The following is a 26,025-nucleotide window of genomic DNA, read 5'->3' as shown; positions in this document are numbered from 1 at the left end:
CCCTGACCCTAAAATTAAGCCGTAGCTGGTGATTATGAAAACCCAATTACCCGCCACGTTTTCCCAGTTGTTTATTTAAGCTGGGTAATTTCTTTAAATACACATTCCCGTGTTTATTCAGCGCTCCTGAAATATGCAGTGCCCAGATTCCCGGTCCTCAGCTTCTCATCCTCTCGAGTGGCTTTGGAAGTGGCCGTGCCCTCTAAGAGCCATTGTCCTCCGACCCCGGCATTGCAGACGTGGGAGGGGCTTCCTTCTGCACCCTGTCTCCTCCGTCCCAGCGCTGAGCTTCTGAGTGGCCAAAGCGGGAGCTGTGTCAGCCGGGCAGGTGGAAGGAAGCCGTTAATTAGCGGGAACAGCAGCGCTCGCTAAGGCTTTTGGGGAGGGACCTTGCGTTGGGTCCTCAGATCCTGCTTGTACCAGGGGATGCTCGGCAGGGCTACTCTCCCTGAGCTTTACTGCGGGGATGACAGGAAAACACCGTGGTTTCCCTGTGTGTTCATTTCTGTAGCGCTCACAGACTGGCTCTAGACATGGGTCCCCATTCTTTTCCCTTGCTGGTCCATCTCATCAGTAAATGCACTGAATTGAGGTGGGTTTTGCACTGCCGCAGTTGCACTGGGAGTGCACAATCAGCTATGTGGTTTCCACCATTTACTACTTTACCTTAAGGAGGTGCCAGTCTTCACCTCCTTATCTTGTTTTATGTTTCAGTAGAGTAATTCAAAGGAAAAAAATATAAATTTGTGAAAGAAATGCAATGGAAAAAAGCAGAGGTCTCAGCATTCCTGCTGCTTTTAGCAAAATAGTTAAGAGAATTGGGATGGGCAATGGTTATATAGATGAAGAAAACGTGCTATGTAAAGCTGCGGTGGGGTGTGCGGTAATTTTTCAAGTTACCTTAAGTCATTTTGCAATAAATTGTCACAGGTGCTCTTCTCTAAAGGACAGTACTCCTCAACTGATTTCAAGATTCAGTATTATTTATGTCAGTCATTTACTTAAACCCCAACAAAACAACAGGAGAGGAATACAAACTGATTTTGATAGAAAATCTGTAACTATGAATATAAAATTACTGATTTACTTTGCATTAAAGGATCGCATGCATTATGGCCAATGTAAATTGATACAGCCAGATACTTTGAAGACCTATTTCACTCAGCTCCTGTTTGGTCATTTTGCAGCAACTTTACTATTGCTGAAAATGAAAACTGCAGGATCAGAGTTCTACCTTCAGCACTTTGGTATGCAAGTGGTCAAAACGTCACTTCACTCACTCTCTTACTATCCCCTGATATACCAGTGCTACTTAAAACAGAAAAAGTTACCTACTGACCTCCTATCATGCCTAGGAACAATGGACTTTCTTTTTCTATAGGCTCCCGGCCTCATTTCCAAAGTCTTATTTCTCTCACAGATTAACCTTACTCTAGCTCTGATTTTTCCTTTCCAGAGAGAATATCCTGGACAAATAGGTAGATACTAGCCTGATGTTTCCACAAGAACGCTTAGTAATTCAATCATTAATAATACTGATGTTTATATTATTTCTACTCTGCCTCATAGCCATCTGCACTTGAGACAAATCCTCTAGCCATTTGTATGGGCAGCCTGGTTTCACCAAGTAGAGGACCTCATTTGCAGTGCAGAGGGAGTAAGTAATCTGGATATAGCACTGAAACTAATACCTATCACCAGAAAGTCATAGATGGAAGTTTGGGACTACAAGGGAGGCAACAGGATGAAGTACACTGATCCTATACATCTTCTTGGAAAGAGGCTCTGCCGTGTCTGCTCTCATTTGCTCTAACACACGGCTCTCCTCATAGTATTCCACTGTTGCCTTATTTTATTGTTTCCCACCCAGTTGTCACTTGAAAACCTGATGCTTCCTGCCTTTCACTCTGAGGAAGGGGTCTGGAAGTGACGACAGCAAGCTCTGTGCCTATTGAAAGGAGAAGATGGATACATGGCTACTGTGAGGCAAAACTTCCAATCATCTGCAGCTTCCTAGCGACAAGAAACCTGGCAGAACGTGGTAGCATCCTCCAGCCCTCTCCAAATCCACAGAAACTAATCAGCAGCCTCAACTGTAAAGCTTAAACAGGTATTCTGGAAAGTGGAGGCCCTTCATATTCTCTCCAGAGGATCTGATCTTGTTCGCACCACCACAAGCAAGAGCAGGCCAATACCTCCAGCACTAAACTGCAAACAATTCTCAGGATCTACTCAGCGCCCAGCATGTCAAAATGAACTGAGGAAACGGTTTTGACAAGTACTTCTGGACTAAGTTTTAAGCAATCAGTATCTGGTTAGGACAGGAATGGCTCAATATCCTGTAGAGGAAAACAGCTGACATGAGAGTAGTTTCAACTTTCCCTCTTTTAATCATGCTTTCTAATGTACTGCCAATTCACTCCTGTTCTGCCCTCGATAAGGCTATGCCGCTCAACTACGGGAACTGACTGTTCAAAAATGCAAAGCTTATTCAATCTCCCATCTTTTCCTGTAGATTATTTCTACAATCAAATTGCATTTTGTCACGCAAACTTCTCTCTCCAATAAAATTTGAATTGTAACATAAAGCTCTATTTCAGGTTCGTATTCACCTACGCGTGTTTTTTGCATGAGTGAAAACTGAGTTAAATGTTCAGAAGTGAAAACAAATGAAGATGCTAATTCTTTGTATTTATTTCAGCTGCTTTTTTTTCAAATAGCTGAGTGAATGTTTACTGATTTATGGGTAATTTGCTTTAAATGGTAGAGCTTTAATTGAATGCAGTCTTGTTTATTGCTAGTATTGTCTACTTGCATCGCAGCACTGCTCTATTTCATACTGGAGGCCTCATTGCACAAACATACTGGATGACCTGTTCTCTTTCCGACTAATGCACACGCTAATTTAAACCAAGCTACAACGAATATAAACAAAAAGGATTAACAGAATAATAGGGACAGGGAAAAGAGAATGGAGAGGAATAATAATTAGCTTCCAGGGCTGCACAGATTAAACAAATGCACAAGTTAATGAGCTCAGATAATGCATTTGTTTAAGGTAAGCCAACAGGATCTGTTAAAAGCCCTACATATTCTGTCTGCTGTATCTTCTGCTTGAAAATATCTTTTTAAAATCAATTTGCAAAATATTTTTGTCACACTTGTATGAGTTGCTCCTCTACAACTTCAGTTCACAAGTACCTCCATGATGCCTTGGAGGAGTTGTAGCCAGGCACCAGCATTTCCCATTTAGATCCCCTGCCCATGTGCAAAGCTTTGTTACTTTTCCCAGCACACACAAGGCTCACTTCTTTGCTGACCACTACAGCATCTCCTGAGGGTGCTTGCCTGCAGTACTGAAAGATCTGTAGCCTAAGAGAAATGACCTAATAAATGAGAACACAGAGGTACAACACTACAGCAATAGCTTCCAGGAAGTTTTTTTTTAAGACTGCTTAACTGAGATTTTTTTTGCTATTTTAGTTGGTTAGCCCTGTGGTAAACAAATAAATAATGGACTGATCTTAGATTTTCCAGTCTGCTTAGGATAAAAGCTTTTGTCTAAAAGACAAAAAAAATATTTGTGGTTATTTTTTCTTTTTCATAACAGACATCAAGGAGTCCATTTAGCTTCATATATTACATACTAATTAATCACCTAGACACAAACTCTACCTCCATCCTGCACCTGCTGCTCATTTAATGAATATAATCTACAACCCTTAAATCCAAACAAACAAATATATTATCTATTCACACTTTAATGTCCTTCAATACTCTTCTGAATCTTCCATACTCAAAAGCAGCTGACCTCAAAAAAGACAAGGGTAGGGGTATTAATGTGAATGGGCAGTATCTTCAGACAGTATCAGTAAGAGAAAATCATTTTTTTTATCGTGACTTAAAAACTAATCAGTACAATGAGTTCTTTCCTGGTGAGTCTGCCATTTGGAAAAGACAGGAAGGAACATCTGGGAAGAGGCGTTTACTACAACCTGTCAACCTTAAGATAATAAAAAAGCACATTCTTTGTTTATTTGACTTGGTCTTCATTATCTTTAAACTACTGCAAGTGTCACACAGAAGATTTCTAAGCAGACAAATGAATTGTTAGTGGACTTTGAAGAAAATACTGAATAGCAGCAGTTCCTGAAGAATGTGAAAGCTCCAGACCCACACCATTCCTCAACAGAGCTGCGCCATCTATGGACATTTCTAAAGGGAGCCGGCAGAACTGCTCCACTCAGTCACACGGTGGACAAAGCATCCAAGGCTGTAATGACCAAAAATATTGTTGGCTCATACACTTTGCAAAGCACAGTCCCTTTTCCAGAGTGACTTATGTGCTTATGTTATACTATGAGTTGATGGGATTTAGGCTCTTAGAGACAGGAACCACATGAATGCACTTAGGTCTGCCATTTGACTGCTTCTGAAGTTTCCAGAGCTGACACCTAAGCTAGGTATATAATAAACATTTCTCTCCACCCAGCTTTATTTTTCTTTTCTTGATTCACTTTAGTAATTTGGCTTTCCAGCCTTGCTTTCTATGGGAAGGTTTGCTCTAACGTGGATATTAATATGCAAAGTGCCTGGATTCCCTTTGAAAATAAAGTTTAGGAAATCTGCTTAGGCTTGCAATTTGAAATGAGCAGTGCTTTAATGCTTTTAAAAGACAGCTGTAAATGGCTGCATATCACAGTGTACATTATCTTGCACTTCAGAGATCAGGAAGACCTTTAAAATAGGTATTGCCAAGCTGTACGGTCCCATTTAGGGCTGAGCAGCTGATATAGCTGACGAGGAACAGAGAGGTTAAGTGACCTGGAGCTCCTTTCTATAGAGCTCAGCAGATCCCTTGAAGGCCCTGGCCCTGGCCATTGCCTGCCTTCATGAGAGATATTTCTATAGGGGAGTGTATAGGCTGGGCTCTAGAGAAGGAAGATACCTATGCCCAGAGATGAAGGCATGGGTCAGAGCAAAGGTTTTCTGTATTAACTCTTTCTCATACACACCCACCAATGAGTCAGTACAGACTGGAAACTTCAGAGTGAAACAATTATAATTGCTTTAGATTCATAACTCTCTATTAGCAAAGGATTCACAGCATTACATCGCTTGATTTAAACTCAATTCTACGAATGTGAATAGAGGAGGGAAATGTGTGGACTATTGATAAAAGCAGTGATCCTCTAAATGCACATTGCGTTATGAAATAAAGAGAGAGGAGGAGAAGTCATATCTGAAAGATAAACCAGACTCCCACCCTAACCAACCTCCACCCCATCTGTCTCAGTTCAAATGCTCTCAACACACAGGGCTCCATACAGGTAGCGATTAACATGGATTAGATTAACATACATAGAAGGGAGCAATGTAGAAATATGAATGTAAATTTAGTATACTGTGTAAGACCAAAGTTTGACCAGTATCCTGTTTTCAACAATGGCCAGCAAGAGGAGTTTTAGTGAAAGAACACAAGAACAAAGTGAGCAGGAATTACTGATTACTTAATTAACCCTGTGACTTATTTTTAGGATGCCCTCCAGCTTCTGGCAATCTGTAGTTCAGGAATGTCCTGAACCAAAGGTTGCTTCCACATCTTTATGTCTAGCATCTTCTCTTCTGTGATTTTTCCTTCAGACAGCTTTCTTAGCCCACCTTATGACCTCTGCACTGTCCCAGGACAAAGAGAGCCACAGCTGGGAGCCAGGCAATAGTGAACACTAAACATGGGGACAAGAGGGGTATTAAGGCCATCTACATTTGGGAAAATCCTCGTGATGAAGCAGAAAACATTTATTTTATCCTAATCTTTTCAGTAAATAGCAAATGCATTCTCTGTAGCCAGAGGATTACCTTTGGGATTAATTACAATACCAGCTTTCTGCTTTTCACAATGCCGCCTTCTTTCACAAACCTATTCAGTATTGTGCTTTGTGGGCCAAATTCTCTTCCCAGATACCTCTACAAATCCACTGAGGCAAAACAAGCTAAATAGAGTCTACAGTGAAACAAGACCGTGCAAATTGGATTTATTAGCTGTTGTGTACTTTCCTGCTGTTCCGACCATTTTCCTTCATTTGTTGTACGTCTATGCTGCTACATCCACTATCAAATCCAAGGGAAAGGAACTGAAAGCCTCTGGACTATGCAGCAGTCCTCCGGTGGAATTTGCTACAACTCAGGAAGAACTTGAGACATCTCAAAGACAGGAGATGCGGCTGTCAGGGGGATGGTGGGAAACGGAAGCACCAGCCCTGGCAGACGGGAAGGCTTAGCTGCCTTCTGCCCAGCATCAGCCCCAACTCTTGCTGGCAGCATCACTTTCCAAGGAGCCGCTATTGGTCATCCTGAAGCATCGGGACCATGTTCCCTAGAGAAACATTGTACTTAACGACATTTTTCTGTGTGGGAATTATATACAGCACTTCCCCTTCTGATGCCTATCGCATATTTGAGCAGTCATTTGAAGTGGCTGTGTTCTATTTTGCTCCTGTTATCAAATCACAGTATTAACATAACAGGGATAATTATAGCTACCATAAATTAATAACAACAATACGTCCTATTTGTTAAGCATCAAAAGTATATTCTTTGATAGGGAACATAAGGGAAGTCCCTGTCCCAGAAAGAAATATCATTGTTGTAGCTTCTTACAGAGTCCCCTGGTTAGAGAATGGAATGAAGAGTTTTAAGGGTCCAGGTATTTTATGAAGATAGGGATCTGATTTACAGTATCATCTTGGTTCAGCCATTTAACCAATTAATGTCTCCCTTGCCTGAGCATGAAAATCATAGAAAGAGTCCCTGAAACTTTATGGCCATATTCAGCTAAGGTCCAAAGTCAAACCAAACTGATGCATCAGCTTGGATGTAATGGGATAAAAGCAGAAAAACAACTCTAGCAAGAGCCTGGCTGAAATGTCAGTGTCATATGAAAACAGCTGCTGCCTCTGGGCAGTACTTCTGGGGCTCAACCACTGTCATAGCATACTCCGGGCATCCTCATCTCTGCCACGGTGCTACTGCTACCCGATTTCCTAAGGCTTGCCTGTATGCATCTACTACCTTGTCTGATGTTTAGATTATAAGTTTTTTGGATAGAGGATGATTTCATCTTTGTGTGTATATGGAGCCTTGCACAGAGGGATCCAATCTGTGACTTAGGCTCTCAGGTTCTAGATTAACAGAAACACTAAAGAGAATTTGCCACAAGAGCTGAGAAATAGTCTGACCCATAAATTTACATGCAGTATTCTTGGAGCAAACATGCATTTGCAAACAATGCAATATTGCTAGTCAACAGTGTTAAGCTTTCTGTACATGCTTGCTCTGACTGCGCGAGAGATCCCTACTGGATTTCCAGAATTGGATTTCTCCATGAAGAAGCAGTATAATTAGTCAATTGATAATGCACAGAAATAAAATTAATTATGATTGCACCCAAAGAAGAGATTCATGGCCTGGAATATTAAGTGATGTCTACAATATAAGCCGGATGTAAGTACTGTCCATGGCTTCTTACAATTCAAAGATATACTTGGATATTTCACATTGCAGTTTTGGAGGCACTTTTTCTTTTACTTCTTTAACTGTGTCTGTTCCTAACATTTTAAATTAAGGAGAATGGAGCTAAATGCACCTTTAGGCTGCCCTGCAGAAGCTGGCCAGAAGGAATGGCATGATGACTGAGAAATGCATTCCAACCCTTCTCCCTTCTACACTGGTTGGTTGTTTTGCTGAAACCTGTGGGTTCTCGTCAGGAGCGCAGGAGATGCAATGTACTGCATCTTGCTTACAACCCAGTCTCATGAAGAAACTGGTCCTCTTCTCCCACCTTTTGTCTGTTAGCTTGGCATTTCCAACCTGCCCAAGTGAAAAGGTGATACTTTTAGTTGCAAATGTCACAGATCACAGATACACAGATCTTGGTACAGGCTGAGCCAAGATACTCCAAGCATTCAAGTCCAGCTAATATGCATCTCCTCACTTTCCCAGATGTCCCACTCTGCCTGCACATTAGGACAGCTGGTGAAGCAGTCACAGAAACCCTGCCTGGGATGGTCAACCACAGAAATGGAGCAGAGGCAGAGAGAAGCCAAGGAAATCAGTCACAGGAAAGCTGCATCAGAGTTTAAAACTGACCAAACAGCACTTAAAACCCCAAACCTACTGCTGGACCAGACAAGGGGATTACTCACACAACAAAAATTACTCATGAGCCCATGAGTATCACTCATGTGATTCTAGGTCTCAAGAAGCATTTAAATATTAACATTTCCCCCTGGTTTCTTGTGCCGCGTGTGACTTTTCAAAAGATCAGCTGGACGAATCACTGCAAAACCACCAAAACTGTCTACCAGATGGCGGCCACTGATTAATTTGTCTTAACTTAAGCCAAAAAGGAAGAAAATGTGATGGGTGGAGCAGTAAAGACAAGCACAATCAACATCCGACCAAATAGGGTTTCCTGTCACCTTGGGAACGCCACTGATTGGCACTGCGGTTTCCTGTGTACAAGCTAAAACCAGTAGCAACTGGAGTAACAAGAATAAACGCCAGATAAGAGACCTGGGAATACAGCAAAATGATTATAAAAGTCCTGACTAAATCTCAGAAGACAGTAAAGGCAAAACCAAGGGTAAGCATGGGCTGTGTGCTAAACAGAGCACTCCCCGGCACCTGAGAGGACTACAAAGCTGCACCAGAAGAATTTCTCCCAACAAGGGTAATTTGCCTAAAATATCCACTCCCAGAAATGAATGTCATGTGCTTTGAAAAGCTTTTAGTTCTTCGCAAGAGAATAAAAAAGGGATGTGGGACAATTTAAAACAGAGATGGAGCTAGGAGCGGAAACGTACCGTCTACCCATGCTAATCTGAAGTAATTTGCAAGATGTGCTAGAGACACAGGGAAATGGACTGTGGGTGTAAGTTTGGGTCACGGTACATCGTTATGTGCAACTATTTATTTAGGTCAAAACACCCTCAGAGTTTTGCTTCCAAGAGCTCTCACCACAACCAAAACACCTTCCCAACCAGCCAGGAGTCAAACAGTTAAAATAGGGTTTTTAAAGGGTCTTTGTTCGGCTGGTGCCTGAGTTCACTTCCCTTCCAGAGAAAGGGGACAATTCACATTCCTGCCCTCTTCCTACACTGCAGATAAGCAAAGACGTCTGTAATGGGTTGGACAGAACAGACCTTTGTGCAACTCAGAGGTTCAGCGCTTGCAAAAAGCTTTCAGTGACTGTGCACTAACAGAAATGTTACACAAATACAAGCTGGAGGTAAAGCAGTACTCCCTTGAGTCATGAATACACGTGCCAAAACAGACCTGGGGGGCACTGAGCTGGAGGCCCTCAGGGCTGGATCCCACGTTATGTTCGCCATTACTTAGACCAGTTTCTTCCACCTTGTAGCCCAGGTTTTCAGCCCTTACCCTTATCCTGTCACCCAGAGTGGAGGTGTCAGTGTTGTCTTCCACCTAGTTGAGGTGGCCTGAGGAAGAGGGATGCCACAATGCCAGGCTGCGGGGAGACCCTGCACTGGAAGGAGCATCACTAAAAGGAACAGCCTGTAAGCAGCTGCTCCTGACCAGGACTGCTTCCCTCACGTCAGCTGCTACACCAGCTGTGCACTTCATGTGCAACCTACCTCCAGGACCAGAAGTTAAACAGCACCAGGAAACAATCCCCGGCACTGCAACTCTGTAATCGATACTGCTACGTATCAAGCCTTGTTTTTAGCCTTTGCCAACAAGAGCGTTCCAAAGCAATCCGCTGGCATAGCTTGGGAACCAGCACATGCACAAACCATTCCCAGCAGGCAGTCTGCATCCAGCCCCTGCTCTTTTGGAGGTAAAGGGAGCTTGGCAGTATAGACACAAACTAATCTCTGCTAGCTGGCCTCAGCGCAATAAGTGTTCCTCGATGTATTGAATTTATTAGTGCTTCTTACAGACTAGGACAATATAGCTGAGAGGTCTGCCAAACGAGAGAAATGCATTTTTTAGGTCCTTCAGAAAGTGGGCTTTTTTTACTGTATTCTCTCACTCCTCTTAAATGCTATGGACAAATAGTACTATAGAGGACTTTTACTGTCCTTCGGGTTAAGGGTCTCATCCTTGCCACCCCTCCTTCAGATGGACATGCCAGCTAGCCAGTCTCAATCCAGTGGTTAGGAGCATGGCTGGAGGAGGTTCATGTGCCATGTCCAAAGTGCTCTAACGAGTCAGTGGCAGAGATGGACTGGAGCACAAAAATTCCTGCCTCCCACCTCAAACCCACTCCACTGGTTCCTGGTGCCTTGCAGACTCCTGATAGGGTATCACTGTAAAATGATTCTCCAGCCAGTACTTTTGCGTTGGCACAGAGCTGTGCTTTGAACAATTACACTGACATTTTCCTGAAAACAATCCCCAGGATTTAAATTAAGAATGCAGAAAGCATATTCAGCTCCACACAATAGGGTAAATTTATCCTCCAAATCTATGCAAAGCTAGTATATTTTAGCCAGGAAATTCAAGGCCTCTTCCTGTAAATATATTAAGTTCCCATGCCTGTGTCATAAACTACAAAACCTGGCGTGTTTACAGTAGTCCAACTGCAAGGTGCTACCCTCTGAGCATTACTTGAAATGATTACTCACAATGGACGGCTTTGTATAAAGATAACAGATCAGCAACACCATAATTATATTTGCAGTGACTGTGCTCTGTGATCTGAAAATCAGAACAGAACCAGGGAGAATTGTTGGAAATTTTTCTCATCTGATTTGGTTGAACAGTGATATCCCGAGATGCAGCTGCCATTATAGTAATGACGTAAAAAACACATTTGGCTTTTTACCCTGTTGCCAGCATTTCTTATGAGGTTTTATTTGTTATACAGTACTGTTAAGGCAATGATTCATTTAAATGGATACTGTTTTTCTGACACCAGGAAAATAGGCATTACCATTAGCATTTGTCATCCACAGCATTTCTCATCCAGATGGCAAATTGACAAGGCATAGAATATGTATAGGTGGTGAGAACAATAGTTCAATTCGTGTGTCTACGCAGATTAACTAATAGAAGAGAATAATTATGAATATCAATATAGGAATTTTCTTCTACCTCCAAACTTGGAGCCCAAACTGTCCATGATTTTCTCTTGTAAAGGTGTCAAATACAAGACATTTCTGAGGAAGGATGCCAAAGACAGACAAAGAACAATAATTGCTCTCATTATTTGTGTGACTGACTATATGTGTGTGTACCTCTTGCTCATACATTCCTGATTCAAACTTTATCTTTTGGCAGTGACTTCCACAGACTCCTATGAGTTATCTGAATAACTTTCAAAAAATATTTTAAAGTATATTGCCTTTCTTTTCCATCAGAATATCTCCTTTTCTCATCTTACAAGGAAGCGGACAGAGCATTTACCAGCTTTAAAATGCATGCTATTTTAACTTTTGCTTCATGATACTTACAGAGAGCAGAACTCACTGCGAGTACAGAAAAGGATTCTGCTGTCAATTTACAGGCATCTTCAGGATGGTAAGAGAAATCTCATTGGCTACAGTCTATTAGCTGTGGCGTAGGGGTTTTACAGTATTGCTCTGCCACGTACAGTTCTCACAATCAGAGTTCAAGTCAAAATTCAGTCCTATTTGTTATGTTTGCAGGCAGTTACAATCAACGTTGATCTGGGTGATTTCCGCCCCACTATTCTCTATTCTGATTTTCTCTAGAGGTTTCAGACTTGGTTGCACAGTATATGTTGAGCGATCTCAGTGGGCTGCCCTCTCTCCTTCAGTTTTGCTCATGCTGGTATTGCATGCCTTCCCTTTCACAGAGTATCTTCTGTTTTCCTGTGTCCCAGCAGTGCTTCCATACCATTTCAGGATGCTTTTATTTAAAAAATAGTTTATTTCATGTATCTGCCTTTTTTTTTTCCCCTCTATTTTCCAAACTTTTTTCTATTATATTATCCATCCTTCTGTATTTATTTGCAGAGGAAAAAAAAAAAAGCAACAAACCCACAAAGCACATGTAAAATGTTACCTGGTCTGAATGAGTGTCCTGCATGCCCCTAGCATCCTGATATGTGAACATGAGGAGCCCTCCATTTCAGACAGAATAATTTTCCAATTACTATGTAACAGACTGGGAAAACATCTTGCTGTGTTTTTTTCCCACTGATTATTTAGATGTAATACCCACAGTTTTAGGTCTTTGTGGCTAGGATGGAACACAAATGTTTGAGAAGACTTTCCAAGCACTGTTTGTGCTTTTTAAGACACATAGAAAAGCTGTTTTCCACATTCTCTTTTCTTCCATGCATTTTTGCATGTTAGATAGTAACTAATTTGAACAAAACACTACACTGTGCACTAGTTAGTTGAAATACAGTTGTCCTAGTCACAAATAATATTGAAACTAAAACTCACAACAGAACTGGCTGGATGAAAAGTAAATCCAGTTGTAAAACAAGTGAATACCATGCTGGTGTGGTAGCTTACTTACATTTATATCCCCACCATGTTTGTGTTTTAACAACTCTCTGCTTGGACTAAGTAATTGTCAATGCTCGACATGTCAGAATGAAATTTAAATTATCACATCCCACTTCACCAGATTCTGATTTTGGCTGGGACCATTCATATCAAGATGAATTTTGGACCAACCAACAGAATAAAAGGCAGCCTCACTCTGCTGAAGGAAAAAGTATATATTATTCGTATAAACTTATAAAAGCATAAGCAGAAAAATAAACATTATTTGTCTACCTCTGTACCAACCAACGCTATTCCTAGTAAAAATGGAAAGGTTCTGAGAGCTGGATACTGATGTGTTCCACTGCAATATGGATAGGCTAACAGAAAAGGATCATTTACCTCCTAAATTCAGGCATTGGTGCTATGATATTGTGACACTTCATCTCTGAAGACACCCACAGGAGAACATTAGCTCTCCCACTCTTTGGGTCAGCAACAGCACTGTGTGGGTTGCTGGTGGAGAAGGTCTTTGCTGCAAAGCAGAAGCAGTTGTGAAAACACCAGGACAGAGCAACTTTGAATCATTCTATACTGAGTGATCCAGAGGATGACAGGAGGCTCTTAAAACAGCACTTCACCCACCTGGCCCAGCATCCATCATTAGCTGCAACAGAAAGGGGTTAGTGCCACTTTGTTGTAACAGCCTCCACACCTCTCAGTCTGCTCTTGGCCACCAGCATTCCATCCCTTCCCAGACACACGCTGCACATGGGCACGCATCTGCCATCACCAGCCAAGAAAATAACTCGTCCCCCGAAGACGCTGCGCCAGGTACCGCCCTGACTTCATGGCCACCCTCCCTCCTCCAAGACCTACAACCCAAAGAATCAGAAATGCAGGACACCTGGATGAGGGGAAAAGGGGAGGGGGGGGAAGCTGCAGTGCCTCCTGTCGCCTCCAGGTGTCGCCCTCCGCTGCGCCGGGAAGCAGGAAGCGCTTCAAGAAGCTGGACTAACTCCCAGGAACGTTTTGATGGTTGTAGGTACGTGTGTACGGTTGGCCATTAGCAATTTGTCTGCCTCTGCACCAGCCGACGCCATTCCTAGTAAAAGTGGAAAGGTTCAGAGAGCCGGGATACTGACGTGAAATTTAGGTTCTACTGCATTTTTGCTTTTCAGTACACTCCTCAAAGCAGCACTTGGTGTGCAGAGCTGGGAGAGCCAGAGAGGCAGGCATCACCCAGCTATTCTGCCCCCTCCTTCAGAGACGCTGTCACAAACTTCCTATCTAGAAGGCACAGCAGTTGCCTCACTCTCTAATTGGGCCCATGGTCCACTGATTTCTCTTTGGAGAGATACACTTTAGTCCAGGTCATACTAAGCATTTAAGGTCTCCTTACAAGACCAAGTAGTGACAAGACAAGGGGGAATGCTTTAAACTGACAGAGGGTAGGTTTAGATTGGACATTAGGAAGAAGCTCTTCCCTGTGAGGGTGCTGAGGCACTGGCACAGGTTGCCCAGAGAAGCTGTGGCTGCCCCACCCCTGGAGGCGTTCAAGGCCAGGTAGGATGGGGCTTGGAGCAACCTGGTCCAGTGGAAGGTGTCCCTGCCCGTGGCTAGGGGTTGGAACTGGATGAGCTTTAAGATCCCTTCGAACCCAAACCGTTCTGTGGTTCTATGACTTCATGACTATAGAACACAAGGAATCAAACCAGGCAGTTTGGATAGTTAGAAAATACTCAGGAACCATTCTCAAGCTATCTGGCCAAAGGAATCTCAATGCTGAGCTTGTCAAGGAGTCCCCATATCCACACTACCCTGCCAAGAGCTTCTTCCTCTGGCAGAAGCCAAAATCAGAGTAGCAAACACTATTGAACGTGTGCCCTGAAGCTGTGGCTATGAGCAGGAGGGGACCTCTGGACTTGATCTTGCTCCATACTGACAGGAAAAAGGGCTGTCAGCAGACTGTTTTGTGCACAGTGTGCTGCTTGTGGTGTGCAGACCTATGTTGTAAGGTCCACTGCTCCCATGTGTAATGAGGATAGCCCAGGGTTGCCTAGTGCAAGGTTGTGGGGCACAAAGGTGGAGAAGGGCTTTAAACTGTCCACATGCCTGCTCATTAGCGAATGTCTGAGGCAAAATGTGTTCCTACATTAATTTGTCTTGTCTTCAATGATTCTATGTGTCAGATTGTGTGTAAACTTTTTCATAGTACAGAATACACCAAATAAATAAGAAAACTATTTAATAATAGGTGCTTATTTCAGAGGAAAAGAAGACATCATGCTCTCTAATGTTCTCTCCCTCATGTTCCCAGACCTTCGCATCATGGAGGCTGAAATAAACTTAGAAGTGGACTTAGGCTGATAAATGTGACTACTGAACATGACAGAAAGAACTGCAGAACAGGACATCACAATTGCTTTCACTTTTCCACACTGACCTATCAGTGTTCTTTTACAGTAGAAACTGAAGTGCCCGGTTCCTTCAACTTCTTTTTCCTTAGTAATAAGCTGAAATTCCTGATCTCTTTGATCAAAATCAGGTTTAGTTTCCTCTTTATCTCAGCTCTCCATTTTCACACATCAGAACTTTGTCCTTCCAAAGGATGAAATTTGGTTTGGAAGCATTAAATGCTCAGTTACTATCTGTGGAGGTAGAAATTAAGATCCTAGATCAATAGTTTTTATTTTCTTTTTTGAGCAATGGAAAAATTCCTTCCCTTGTCCTTAAGACAAAGTCCCTCTACAAATTTCTTCACCCTAATTGCTCTCAACTATTATGACTGCTATGTTAGGTACTAGGTATTATAAATTAGATATGTGTTCCCCATGTTCATGTGCTTTCTTTGTAAGGTCTTGTGGAATGACAGCCATTATCAGAACATGTTTACTTGCTTCCTCCATTTCTCCATTTTTTTAGCTGCAGTGATAGCACAGCATACTTTATGACAGCTCTGCCTTTCAGCATTTTTTATCACCCTCCCTTAGCTCTGGCTGTAGCTCCTAAAGCCATTGACAAAATCACTGTCAGTGAAATCCCACGGTTCAAGCTGAATCAGGGTTACTGTTCAGCTCTGAGAGTCCTCACAGACAAGGCTCCATTTGCTCTCCTTTTCATTCTGATTTCCCATCATGTCTGCATGATGTCTGCTCTTCCGTTTATGGTCTGTGCCAGGGTGGAAGAGTTCAATTGCACGGCTGCATGTTATGTTACTTATTCAGAGCACTGATGCTTTATGAAAGAGGCCTGCAGCTATCAGGCAAAGAATGATATAGGTTTTTAACAGAGGAGAGACAGATGTCAGTGTGCATTCTCCTGTGGGAAAAATAACTAGTCTCATAAAAAGAGCACTGGCCCAGTTTTTGAAAGATAGGCAAAAGCTTTGGTGCTGTCCTGGGTTTAGCAGTAGCAGTCAATTTTTCTCCTTCTTGGTATTTCTGAGGAGCTGCACACAAGGGGCGGTTTCATCACCAATCACTTCTTTCCCTGTTTTGTAAAGCCCGCAGACTTCGGACTGTATCCCGACCATCACAGAAAGCTGGGTTTAAGAAGAAAAATTATCTAAAGGTGATATGGAAACAGTGCATGAGATTGGAAAATGCATCAGTTAGTGTAAATGCTGGAGTAAATTTACACCACTTGGTGTAAATATTTCTTCTTTCTAAGTTTCCTGTATGCTAGGGACTCCTTGACAGGGAGAACATCCTTTGCTGACAAAACATAACCAGCCCTTGTGCCCTCTGCCAGGATCCCAAGATCAAACCAGGCAAAAATCAATGGAAAATGAAAAACTATTTCTTTGGAGTAATTGCTGGAAAGGGGAAGAAACAAGTCAGCAAAAAGAATTCCAGTACAGCAGCTAATCTCAGCCCAAACTTCTGGACCTATGCTCATATGAAAAGGAAAGGAGAGAATACCCATGAGACAGATATTAACGCACCAAAATCCCACTTCTCAGATGTCTGTATAACAAAGTCTCCCATTCACTGACAGAAGAGACATATGAAATCATGCAACTTGAGTGTAACAAAGCAGAATAAACCCTGAATGTGCCAGGCACCATCCTACCTTTCCTGAAGCCCCACAGGTTTCATTCTGAAAGGAGATGGACTGGCACACAGGGGAGGTTTGAGCTCAGGAACACACTGGCCTTGAGGGTCCACTACAACACTGACAACTTTTGGAGCCTGTTCAGGCTGGACCATGCTGCTGGTGGTCTTAGACTGAGATGTCGGCAGGGGAAGAGGTGACAGGTGGATCTCCTGCTTCTTTTCCTTCTCTGGTCTCAGTGACAGCTGGATCTTCTCCTTTAATCTGTACAGAATCTACAGAAATAAAGAGGAAAATCCAATCTCAATTCCCTGCTAAACAATGTAAGGAAGGTATCACAAAAGCTGGGTAAGATTGCTATACATGGCTTCCATTTCTCGAAAGTAAGCCACAAGTTGTGTTATACAGCATTCCCACAAAAGGATAAGTATTACTACAGCATAAACCACAGTGTATACACATGGGCAGAAACGATTTTAAGAGTTCTTATTGTGACCAGTAATTATTTGTAATACCAGCAGTCATATTATTAAAGGGGCAAAACCCACAGAATGGAAAACTGTGAAGAAGGAGCTACTGCTTAAAAAAGTAATTGTAGAAAAATTTGTAAGAACTTTAACATAAGGCAATGGCACAAAATAAAATAGATGCTTATGTCTCAAGTTATAGCAGCTTCATTTTGGTTTAGAGCAGATGTTCTTAAAAGATCTTACTCAACCCCACTTGTAGCACTGCGTGCAGTTCTGGTCTCCTCAACATAAGAAGGACATGGAGCTGTTGGAGCAAGCCCAGAGGAGGCCACGAGGATGACTGGGGGCTTGAGCACCTCCTGTATGAAGACAGGCTGAGAAAGTTGGGGCTGTTCAGCCTGGAGAAGAGAAGGCTGCGTGGAGACCTCATAGCAGCCTTCCAGTATCTGAAGGGGGCCTATAGGGATGCTAGGGAGGGACTCTTCATTAGAGACTGTAGTGATAGGACAAGGGGTAATGGGTTAAAACTTGAACAGGGGAAGTTCAGGTTAGATATAAGAAGTTCTTTACTGTGAGGATGGTGAGGCACTGGCACAGACGTGAATGCTCCATCCTTGGTGGTGTTCAAGGCTGGGTTAGACAGAGCCTTGGGTGGTACGATTTAGTTTGAGGTGTCCCTGCCCATGGCAGGGGGTTGGAACTAAATGATCTTAAGGTCTTTTCCAACCCTAACTATTCTGTGATTCTATGATTTTATGATTTTGCATGGAGCTGACCTCTGAACAGAGTAACTTTACTAGGCTACATTTTCAGTGGTAGGCTGCTCCTACTCTGAAATACTCCCCAGGATAAGGATGTCCCTCAATATCCTCAGAGAAACATATCCTGTTCTGGAATAAAGCTGAAGCAAATGTGTGGCCTGCAAAGCTATTAACGCATCCGTTTAGAAAAGTGTGTTTTACAATTACCAAGACATTGATGTCTCATCATGCTGTAGTACCAGGATTCTTTGTCCACCTATTGCTTATGAACTTGGATATCTGCAAATATCTGCAACAAAAGCTTTTCAGAATTTGTCCTGATCCTCTTCCACTGAACTCCACGCTGACGTTGCTGTACACTGGCTTGGTGAGGGCTGGTGCATACTGTGTGCTCTGTAGTACCATTCTAGAAGAACCTGTATTATGCGTATTTAACAAATCTTATCTCTCTTGAGTGGAATGCAAAAAACAGTTTCTGAGCTGTAGTTGTGTCATTTTCAAAATGTGCCTTAAAACCTGTGAAAGTCAGAAGAATTATCCACACATAAGAATTGTGTGTGGAGGTGGGTGAAAGGCACTTTCACAGCTTTTTGGAGGTGTTTGCAGGCACCTTTATACCTTCTACTCTGCTTTATCTGTTGCTGCAATGGATTCCAACTGAATACTGGTTTGTAAAGCCATGAAGACAAAGCTTAGACCAATGCATTTTTCTGCTGCTCTTTGGCAGCTGTTGTCCTGCTAGCACTGCATAAAGATCTATCACTCCATAGCTTTCCACAGAAGACTGGATGTCTGTGATGGGTTTGTTTTTTCAAGGATTAGCATTAGAGATTTATCTGGGAACCGACCTAATGTCATTAGCAATATACCCATTAAACCAGACTTAGCTACGTAAACCATCTGTTCATTCAGAAGAGTTTAGAATTAAATTGCATGGATAAGATAAGCTGCTCTTTGCCATTATTCTGCAGGAAAAACAGCCCTACTGTGAAGCAAGGACACAGGTATCAGTAAAGATAAAACAGGAAGTTGAAATATTTTAACTCTTTTTTTTCTTCCAGTGATTGCTTTGGTCTTATTTTTCTGGTAACCCACAGGTATACAGCTCAGACATTCATGGTGATGACAATATTAACCATGACTTCTTGTCACTGATATATTTTGACACAGTTTTGTCCCTTGGAGACCCAGGGAATTAAGATTTTGACTTCCAAAACCTGGACAAGTATTATTTCATATATTTTTCAGTGCTCTGTTATTAGACCTGAGGAAAAAAGATAGCCTGCCACCAGCAGAAGTTGAAGAAAAGCTAAAGAACAGCATTTGATCTAAAAGCTAACACACTTTCCTCAGAAAGTGTGGTCAGGGCTATTATGTTTTTAATGAATTCCAGGTGAAAGTTAAACAGAAATGTCCCAAAAGACCAAACCAAATAGCCAAAAAGATCAACCAATCACCAAGCTCTGCAAAGGGAGCAACTGAGTTGTACTCATATTTCAAATCAGTTTAAACACATCTTCAGTATGGATGGAAACAAATACAAACCCCCTAAATTAGGAAAACTGTCATTTTACTGATACCCCAGAAGATACATTGTGATGCTAATCAAAAGGCATGGAGCAACACCACAAAGTACTATTTTCCAGGACACCAGGTAGGTCACCTGTGATTTTTCATATACGAAGCCTAGGGAAAGGAAGGAAATACGAAGGAAAATAAGTCTTCTTTCTGCCTCCTTTTCAACTCATATGGAAGAATGACAGGGTGCTGACAGCATGACATTCACTGTTTGTATCTCTGCTCAGATTTCTGCAAAGGAAAGCTGACATATTACACTCTAACTTGGCCAATACCTTCTATATACCCATTCAAAATGCCAGTGGAAACTGCTTTTATTCATCTTCAGAGATTGACAGGAAATCCCAATGAGATAACTATGTTTCGAGAACAAAGATCTTGGCAATGCTTATGTGGAGCTGTGATACGAAAACTCATCTGCCTAGAGATATGTAGGACACCCAGGACTGTATAGTAAAATCTCCCAGAAACTATGAAAATTGAGACAGCTCACTCTTATTAAAAGTGTTCTTTGTAACAAGTACTTCTCAATATGTGAGTGAGGCTGTGTGTGTATCTCTGCATGAGCAGAGCTATTGTGCATGTGTATTCATGTGTACCTGTCACAGGTCAGGTTGCAGAAAGTTCACATCTTTCATTATTTTAAATGAAAAAAATCCCACTTTTTGATTTATTTTTTTAGTGGGAAAAAGAAAAACATTTAGAAAACCCTCGTAGTACAACTTGCTACAAACATTACCTAACCTGAAGATGATACTTCCAGGCTACTCAACAGATACTTCTATGTGCATTTTTTTTAAAGGATATGCAAATATACTGGTTTAATAAAACAGAAATACGATAGCAAATATTTTAACCCACTGTCAAATATTGTGTTATTTAGCAAACTTGGTGATGGCTCAGTTATTTCTCTATTTTTCTAAAATCAAAATGACAGCACACAGGAGCACTAAAAATATTCATTGCTACTTAGCGCTTTGGCAAACTTTATACATGATGTTCCCAGTAGAACTGAGCCCGTGGTCAGTCCATGATGAGGATAGCGATGAGCTGTGTGTTGGCTTCTGCATATGACAAATCACTTCTGGGATGCAAGAAGTTCTCATACCATGACAAGGACTAGCTGAGTAAATACACAAAATGACCTCAGAAGTAAAGGTTACAAGGCTGAATTTATCTCATGTGCTACTGTATTTCACTGTTCAGCAATACTCTGCACTGTAGATTTTTATGTATAGAGGCCAGGTATTTGTTAAATTCCAGCCAAAAGAAGCCTAAAAGCTGTTAATGCACAGTGCGCTGTCAGCACAGGGAAGCATTGTGATTTGTAAAACCCAGTTAAAGACAAGGCCGCACGTTTTACAATTTCTGCAGAAATTACACAGAACTAAGCAATAACTGACAATTCAGCTGTCTTACACTGACCACTGTTGGTCATCATAATCATCACTTAAAAGTGCTTCCTGCTCCACACTTCTGAGGACACTTCAAAGTCATCTGCAGATGCAGCCTAAGCTTTCTGCTTCTGGACCTTCTAAACCCTAAATAGCCACCTATGGACAAACAGGCGACTACCCTGTAACTTTAAAAAATAGGCCACCTTTTGGTGCTTTCATATGGTTGCTACAGCCAAAGTTACTTAGGATGAGTCCTAATGCCTTACACTAGAGCTGAATGATCTGATAGACTGCAATGGCTGAATTTGGAAAATACTGAATTCGGAAAATACTGAATTCCTACTTTCCATAAATCTGCCACACTCAAACACGTAGAGTGGGATGAAAAACAACATGAGATAGTTTTTAGCCTTACAGATTGCAGATGTATTAACAGATCCTGGCAAAATTTAGGACAGTGTCTGAACAGTCACACATGTAAAGACACAGGCTGGACCTGGGAGGGGTCAGAAAGAGGAATGCCTGCAGAAAAGACCACAGCATCATAGGAAATCCGTCATGAAGGGAGTTCAAGGAGTCTACTAGTATTTATCTTTGCCCTAACTCCAGATCAGCTGCACCCAAACTATTCCTGACAGATGCTTGCCCAAAATCTTAATAGGTGAAAACTCCTCATCTTCCTCAAGCAATGCTCTCCAAGGTCTAGTGACCCATGCGTTCAATAACAAAGTTCCTTCTAATGAGTCAGCCAAATCATTCTTTCAAAAATATTGCTTCTTTTCCAGACCCCAGTGGAGAAAGTATTCTTCCTCACCACAGGCTTTGAAATCTTTCCATGTTTGAGATCCACCATGTTTCTCCTTGCTCCTCTTTGTCACCAAGTTGAATGCCGGATGCAGAGATCATATGCTCATTTATACATTCCAGGGCAAGCGGTGTATTTCTTTGCAACAATGTGATGTTACTTATTTACTTCATTGTGTGCTCTGCACTATTGCTGGATCCTTTCCTACATAACTGTTGCTTTGCCACGTATTTCCTACATTGTATTGATGCATATGATCAGTACTCTTGCCCCTGCACAGCAATATTCTTGTTATTGCCCATGTTTTCCCCAGCACCTTAAGAATATTTTAAGTTCTGATAATGTCCTCCACAATGCTTCCAATTCCCAATACTGTATATGTATTCCAAATAAATAATGAAAATATTGAATATTTGAGGACATGGACAGACAGCGTTTTCTATACCCTTCCAGTTAAACAGTCAGTAATGACCAAAATACCTGCTTCTCCAAAGTAGAAAGTTTGAGTAAAAGTTAGTACTGCTAGAGCTACCCTCCCATTTTTGAGTGAGATGGCCAGGAGCAATGGAGATGATTAGGCAGTAGAAAAATGAAGCAACAATTTCTGTGAGAAAATAGGTGTTTTTCAAATCTCAGGGAGACCTTAAAACCTTAAATAAGATTTTGTTATAAATGTGATTAGTAACATCTTCCGTTCAAACATTCTTTCCATCTTAAGGTTCTAAGTGGGAAATCCATCTAGTTTAAAGAAAAATAAAAGAAAGCAAAAGACCTCAAAAGACCCCAAGATACTATGTATTCATAAATGCTGAAAATTGTCATAGAATTCAGTAAACCCTCACATTCATCCCAGAAGAAATATACAGTTCAGAGAAGGAAAACAAGTGACAAAATTGGAAAAAATGCAAAAGTTACCCTATGAAAGTCAGTGGTGGTGCTGTGTTCTCCATCTTCTGTGTGATCCTTGCACATCTCATATTCAGCATATCAGAAGTCCAATGCCCAGAAAACTGGCCACTGAACAATGTGAACAGCAAAGTTGTTCAAAAATCTGATCACTCCTTCATGTACTTACTAGTCATTTCAGTGTAAAATTCATATATTCAATATGTGAATACCAACACACACTCTAACAACTGTTCCTTGACAGTACTGTATCGATGTGGTGTTGTTTTTACTGTCCAATAAAACTGAAATACAGGCAGCTAATGCAACTTCAGGGCTCCTGGGACCTTGGTACGAAGACTGAGAAGTCATCACTCATGTCACTACACAGTTATTTTGCAGATTTAAGAGCCCATTATTTATTTCTGCAGCTTCCTTCTAGTTACATTCTTCAGTTGGACTCAAAATATATCAAGAAATGTGGTTCTTCAAACTTAGGCTCCACAGCATTATGAGGACAACCACGTCTTACCTTGCAGCTGAGTTTTTAACAGCCTTGAGAAAACACCTCTCCTGTAAAGAATGTGTGACTCTACCCTTCAGACCGAGAAAAGCATGAAGAACAGCAAAAGAAGGTAAAAGGCAACTTACCATTAAACAAGTTACTAGAATGACAAAGATGCTGAGAAATATGACAACTGCATAAAATCCTTCTTTGCTCCAGATTTTGTCTGCTTCATGTTGGCCTTGCAAAACGTTTTTCTTTTTGAACCAATAAAACAGAAAGAGGAAGAGAAAGTTACACAATAGCTTGTGCAGATTAAATAGCTCTTGTCAGGCATTAATCACCCTCCTCAGCTTTGTCACAGTTCACATTCCACAGTATATGGCACTTACTTTCAACGCTGCTATGTGCATACCCACCTCGCCTGCACTCCCTGTGTCTGTATGCGTGCATGCCATCCAGGGGCTCCAATGCCACATGAGGTGATATAAGACCTCCTCCGTGGCTGGTGAGAGAAAAATCCTCCACCAGGAGTCATGGGCTGGGTGAAGGTAAGCAAACAAGACCCATGGCTTTCTTGGAAACTACTGAGCTCATTAGGTAAAAAGTCTGCAGGAACCGCTCACCCTGCTTCCTTCTCCCCACTGCTTATCTCCAGCCCACAAGCCAGCCTCCCGACTGCTCACACTTGACACAGGAGCAAAGAGCAGGTGACTTGCTGGTTTGCCTTCATCAGCTGGGAAGCTCCAACACTGTCACCTTTAGGCTGCACACACACACATGTGCATGTGTAAAAAATTCTGATTTATGCTGGAGTAATCTTGTTCTCCATCTATCTACAACTCTGCGTTTGCTTAAAGTAATCTCATGATCTTTGGGTTCTTGCTGATAGTACATTTCTAAAACAGCTGTGCACACTAACATTTTCAGAACTCCTGATGATTATGAAATATTAATAATTCTAAAAGCATTTATTGTTGGTTTTACTGCAGTGTGGTCACTTGGCTGAGATACTAAATGACCAGAATTTCACTGTTTCCAAACAGAGAGTTGGTAGCAGAAACAGGGTACGCATACCTTGAGTCTAACTGCAATATATTGTTTAGAATAAAGTAGAGCCTCTTGTATTTCCACAACCACAGTTCAGTAGACATCACTTTCCCAGGTTTTGGGTACTTGTTTTTCTCAATTGTGTATTTACAGTACAGTTTTCAGACTGAGTAAAAACTACTTTTGTTAAGTTCTGGTTTCCACTGTAAATATTCAATGTCTTGGTGCTTCCCTTTTGCTGATATTCCCTCATGGCCTTAATGAAACTTCTTGTTTAATTAGTGAGCTGTCTTCTGTCACAAGGTGGCCTTTTTTTCTCTCTAGGGACACTGAGTAAGAGGACTGCAAGTTTTCCACAGAGGAAAGAGTTCCTCTCTTTAGAGATGAGTGGCTGCTCATTGGACCTGTGTGACTGAAGGGACCCTCTAGCACTTTACATGGGTACTGACTGCATGCTCCAACGTCTGCTAAGCCACTGATTAGCCGCTCTTTTGAACAGTTCATGTCAAGCAAACTTCCTGTGTCCATCAACCTCTCAAACATCAGAAGTCATTATGAAGTTGAATGCATGCAGGAAGGCTTGCTGAGGAGAATATCATGGCCTGGGGAACAGATGACAAGCTGACAAAAACCTGCTGCATGCTGAATCCCTATAGAGTTTTCATGGTCCTCCTTTCAGCACAGGTTTCTGCCCTGCTTGCTTTGAAAAGGGCCAGGACAATGGACATTAAAGTCAGTGCAGATGCACGTCAATTCACAGATCATACTGTCCCAGAATGCAAACATTTAGAGAAGCATTTGGTGTAAGGGTTAATTTATGGAGACTCCATTGCTAAAAAAAAAATGCCTGTGTATAACCAGGAGTTAGAATCATAGAATCATAGAATAGTTAGGGTTGGAAAGGACCTTAAGATCATCCACTTCCAACCCCCTGCCATGGGCAGGGACATCTCACAGTAAACCATACCACCCAAGGCTTCATCCAGCCTGGCCTTGAACACTGCCAGGGATGGAACATTCACAACTTCCCTGGGAAACCCATTCCAGTGCCTCACCACCCTTACAGTAAAGAATTTCTTCCTTATATCCAATCTAAACTTCCCCTGTTTAAGTTTGAGCCCGTTGCCCCTTGTCCTGTCACTACAGTTGGCTGTTTTAGAATGGAAAGCATAATAAGGAAGGGTTTTCTTTGGAAGTTATAGCCCTAGGTAAATCCTTTACCCTCTTCTGCTAAATTACAGAAACAAATCTTGTAAAATTAGTGTATTTGCCTGTGTGTGCAATCATGCAGTGCTTCGTGGTCTGGGCTTAAACGTATTGCAGGTATCACAGTTTAACAAGGTTTCTGAGTGTCAGTCTGATGTTCAGTGAGGGCTTTCAAAGATAAATTGGAAATCCTGCCAAATATTTCTGCACAAACTGTTCCTGGACACATTCAAACAGCGCTGCCACTCCATCAGGGTGCAACTCCCCATGCAATCTGCCAGCTCAGCACAGCAAGGTTCTTCTGCTGTGCTTATGGCACAGGACGGAGGTCGTAGTACTGGCTCACAGCCCGAATCTGCAGCTGCTCCACACTCAGCACTGCTCCTATTGAACTCCATGGGAACCCCACAGCGACAGAAGCAGCTGCAGCTCTGGTCCATTAGCTATAAACTGTTTGACCCTGGGTGGGTTACCTGATGGCTTTCCGGTGTTTCAGATCTCTCAGGAGGAAATCCAGATATAAAACAGGAGCTGAAGGGGAATTGGCTGTGCTGACCTTTTGTAAGTGAGTAAACGGATTTGTTTTTTTTGTACCTCTAAACTGAAAGGACAAATACACTAAAAACGAAGAACGAACAGGATTTTTTCACTCAATGACAAAATGAGGCACTAAAATTAAAGCTAATTCACTAGTGTCACAAAACTTAAAATATTTTATAACAGACTTCGTACATATCCCTGAGTTAATACTGAGAGAACTGATCTCTATGACGTCTGTATGTTCAGATTCCCTGATTTGTCTTTCTAAAAATGAAGCTCAAAGAAATGTA

The 26,025-nt window shown here is 41.8% G+C and overlaps 1 protein-coding gene across 1 annotated transcript in view; it reads right to left on the bottom strand.

Annotated features, from left to right (window-relative positions):
• The window catches only part of PTPRR (protein tyrosine phosphatase receptor type R), a 152,095-nt gene that overhangs the window by 37,597 nt on the left and 88,473 nt on the right, over nucleotides 1–26,025 (bottom strand). The window contains 2 exon segments of the mRNA XM_057429459.1: nucleotides 16,557–16,813; nucleotides 23,086–23,196. Coding sequence (XP_057285442.1) covers nucleotides 16,557–16,813; nucleotides 23,086–23,196 — 368 coding nt within the window.

Source organism: Pezoporus wallicus, unplaced genomic scaffold (genome assembly GCF_028554395.1).
Source record: "Pezoporus wallicus isolate ANWC-B61680 ecotype Strahan unplaced genomic scaffold, APGP_CSIRO_Pwel_v1 contig_5069, whole genome shotgun sequence".
NCBI lineage: Eukaryota > Metazoa > Chordata > Aves > Psittaciformes > Psittacidae > Pezoporus > Pezoporus wallicus.
This window is presented reverse-complemented; position numbering and strand designations above follow the sequence as displayed.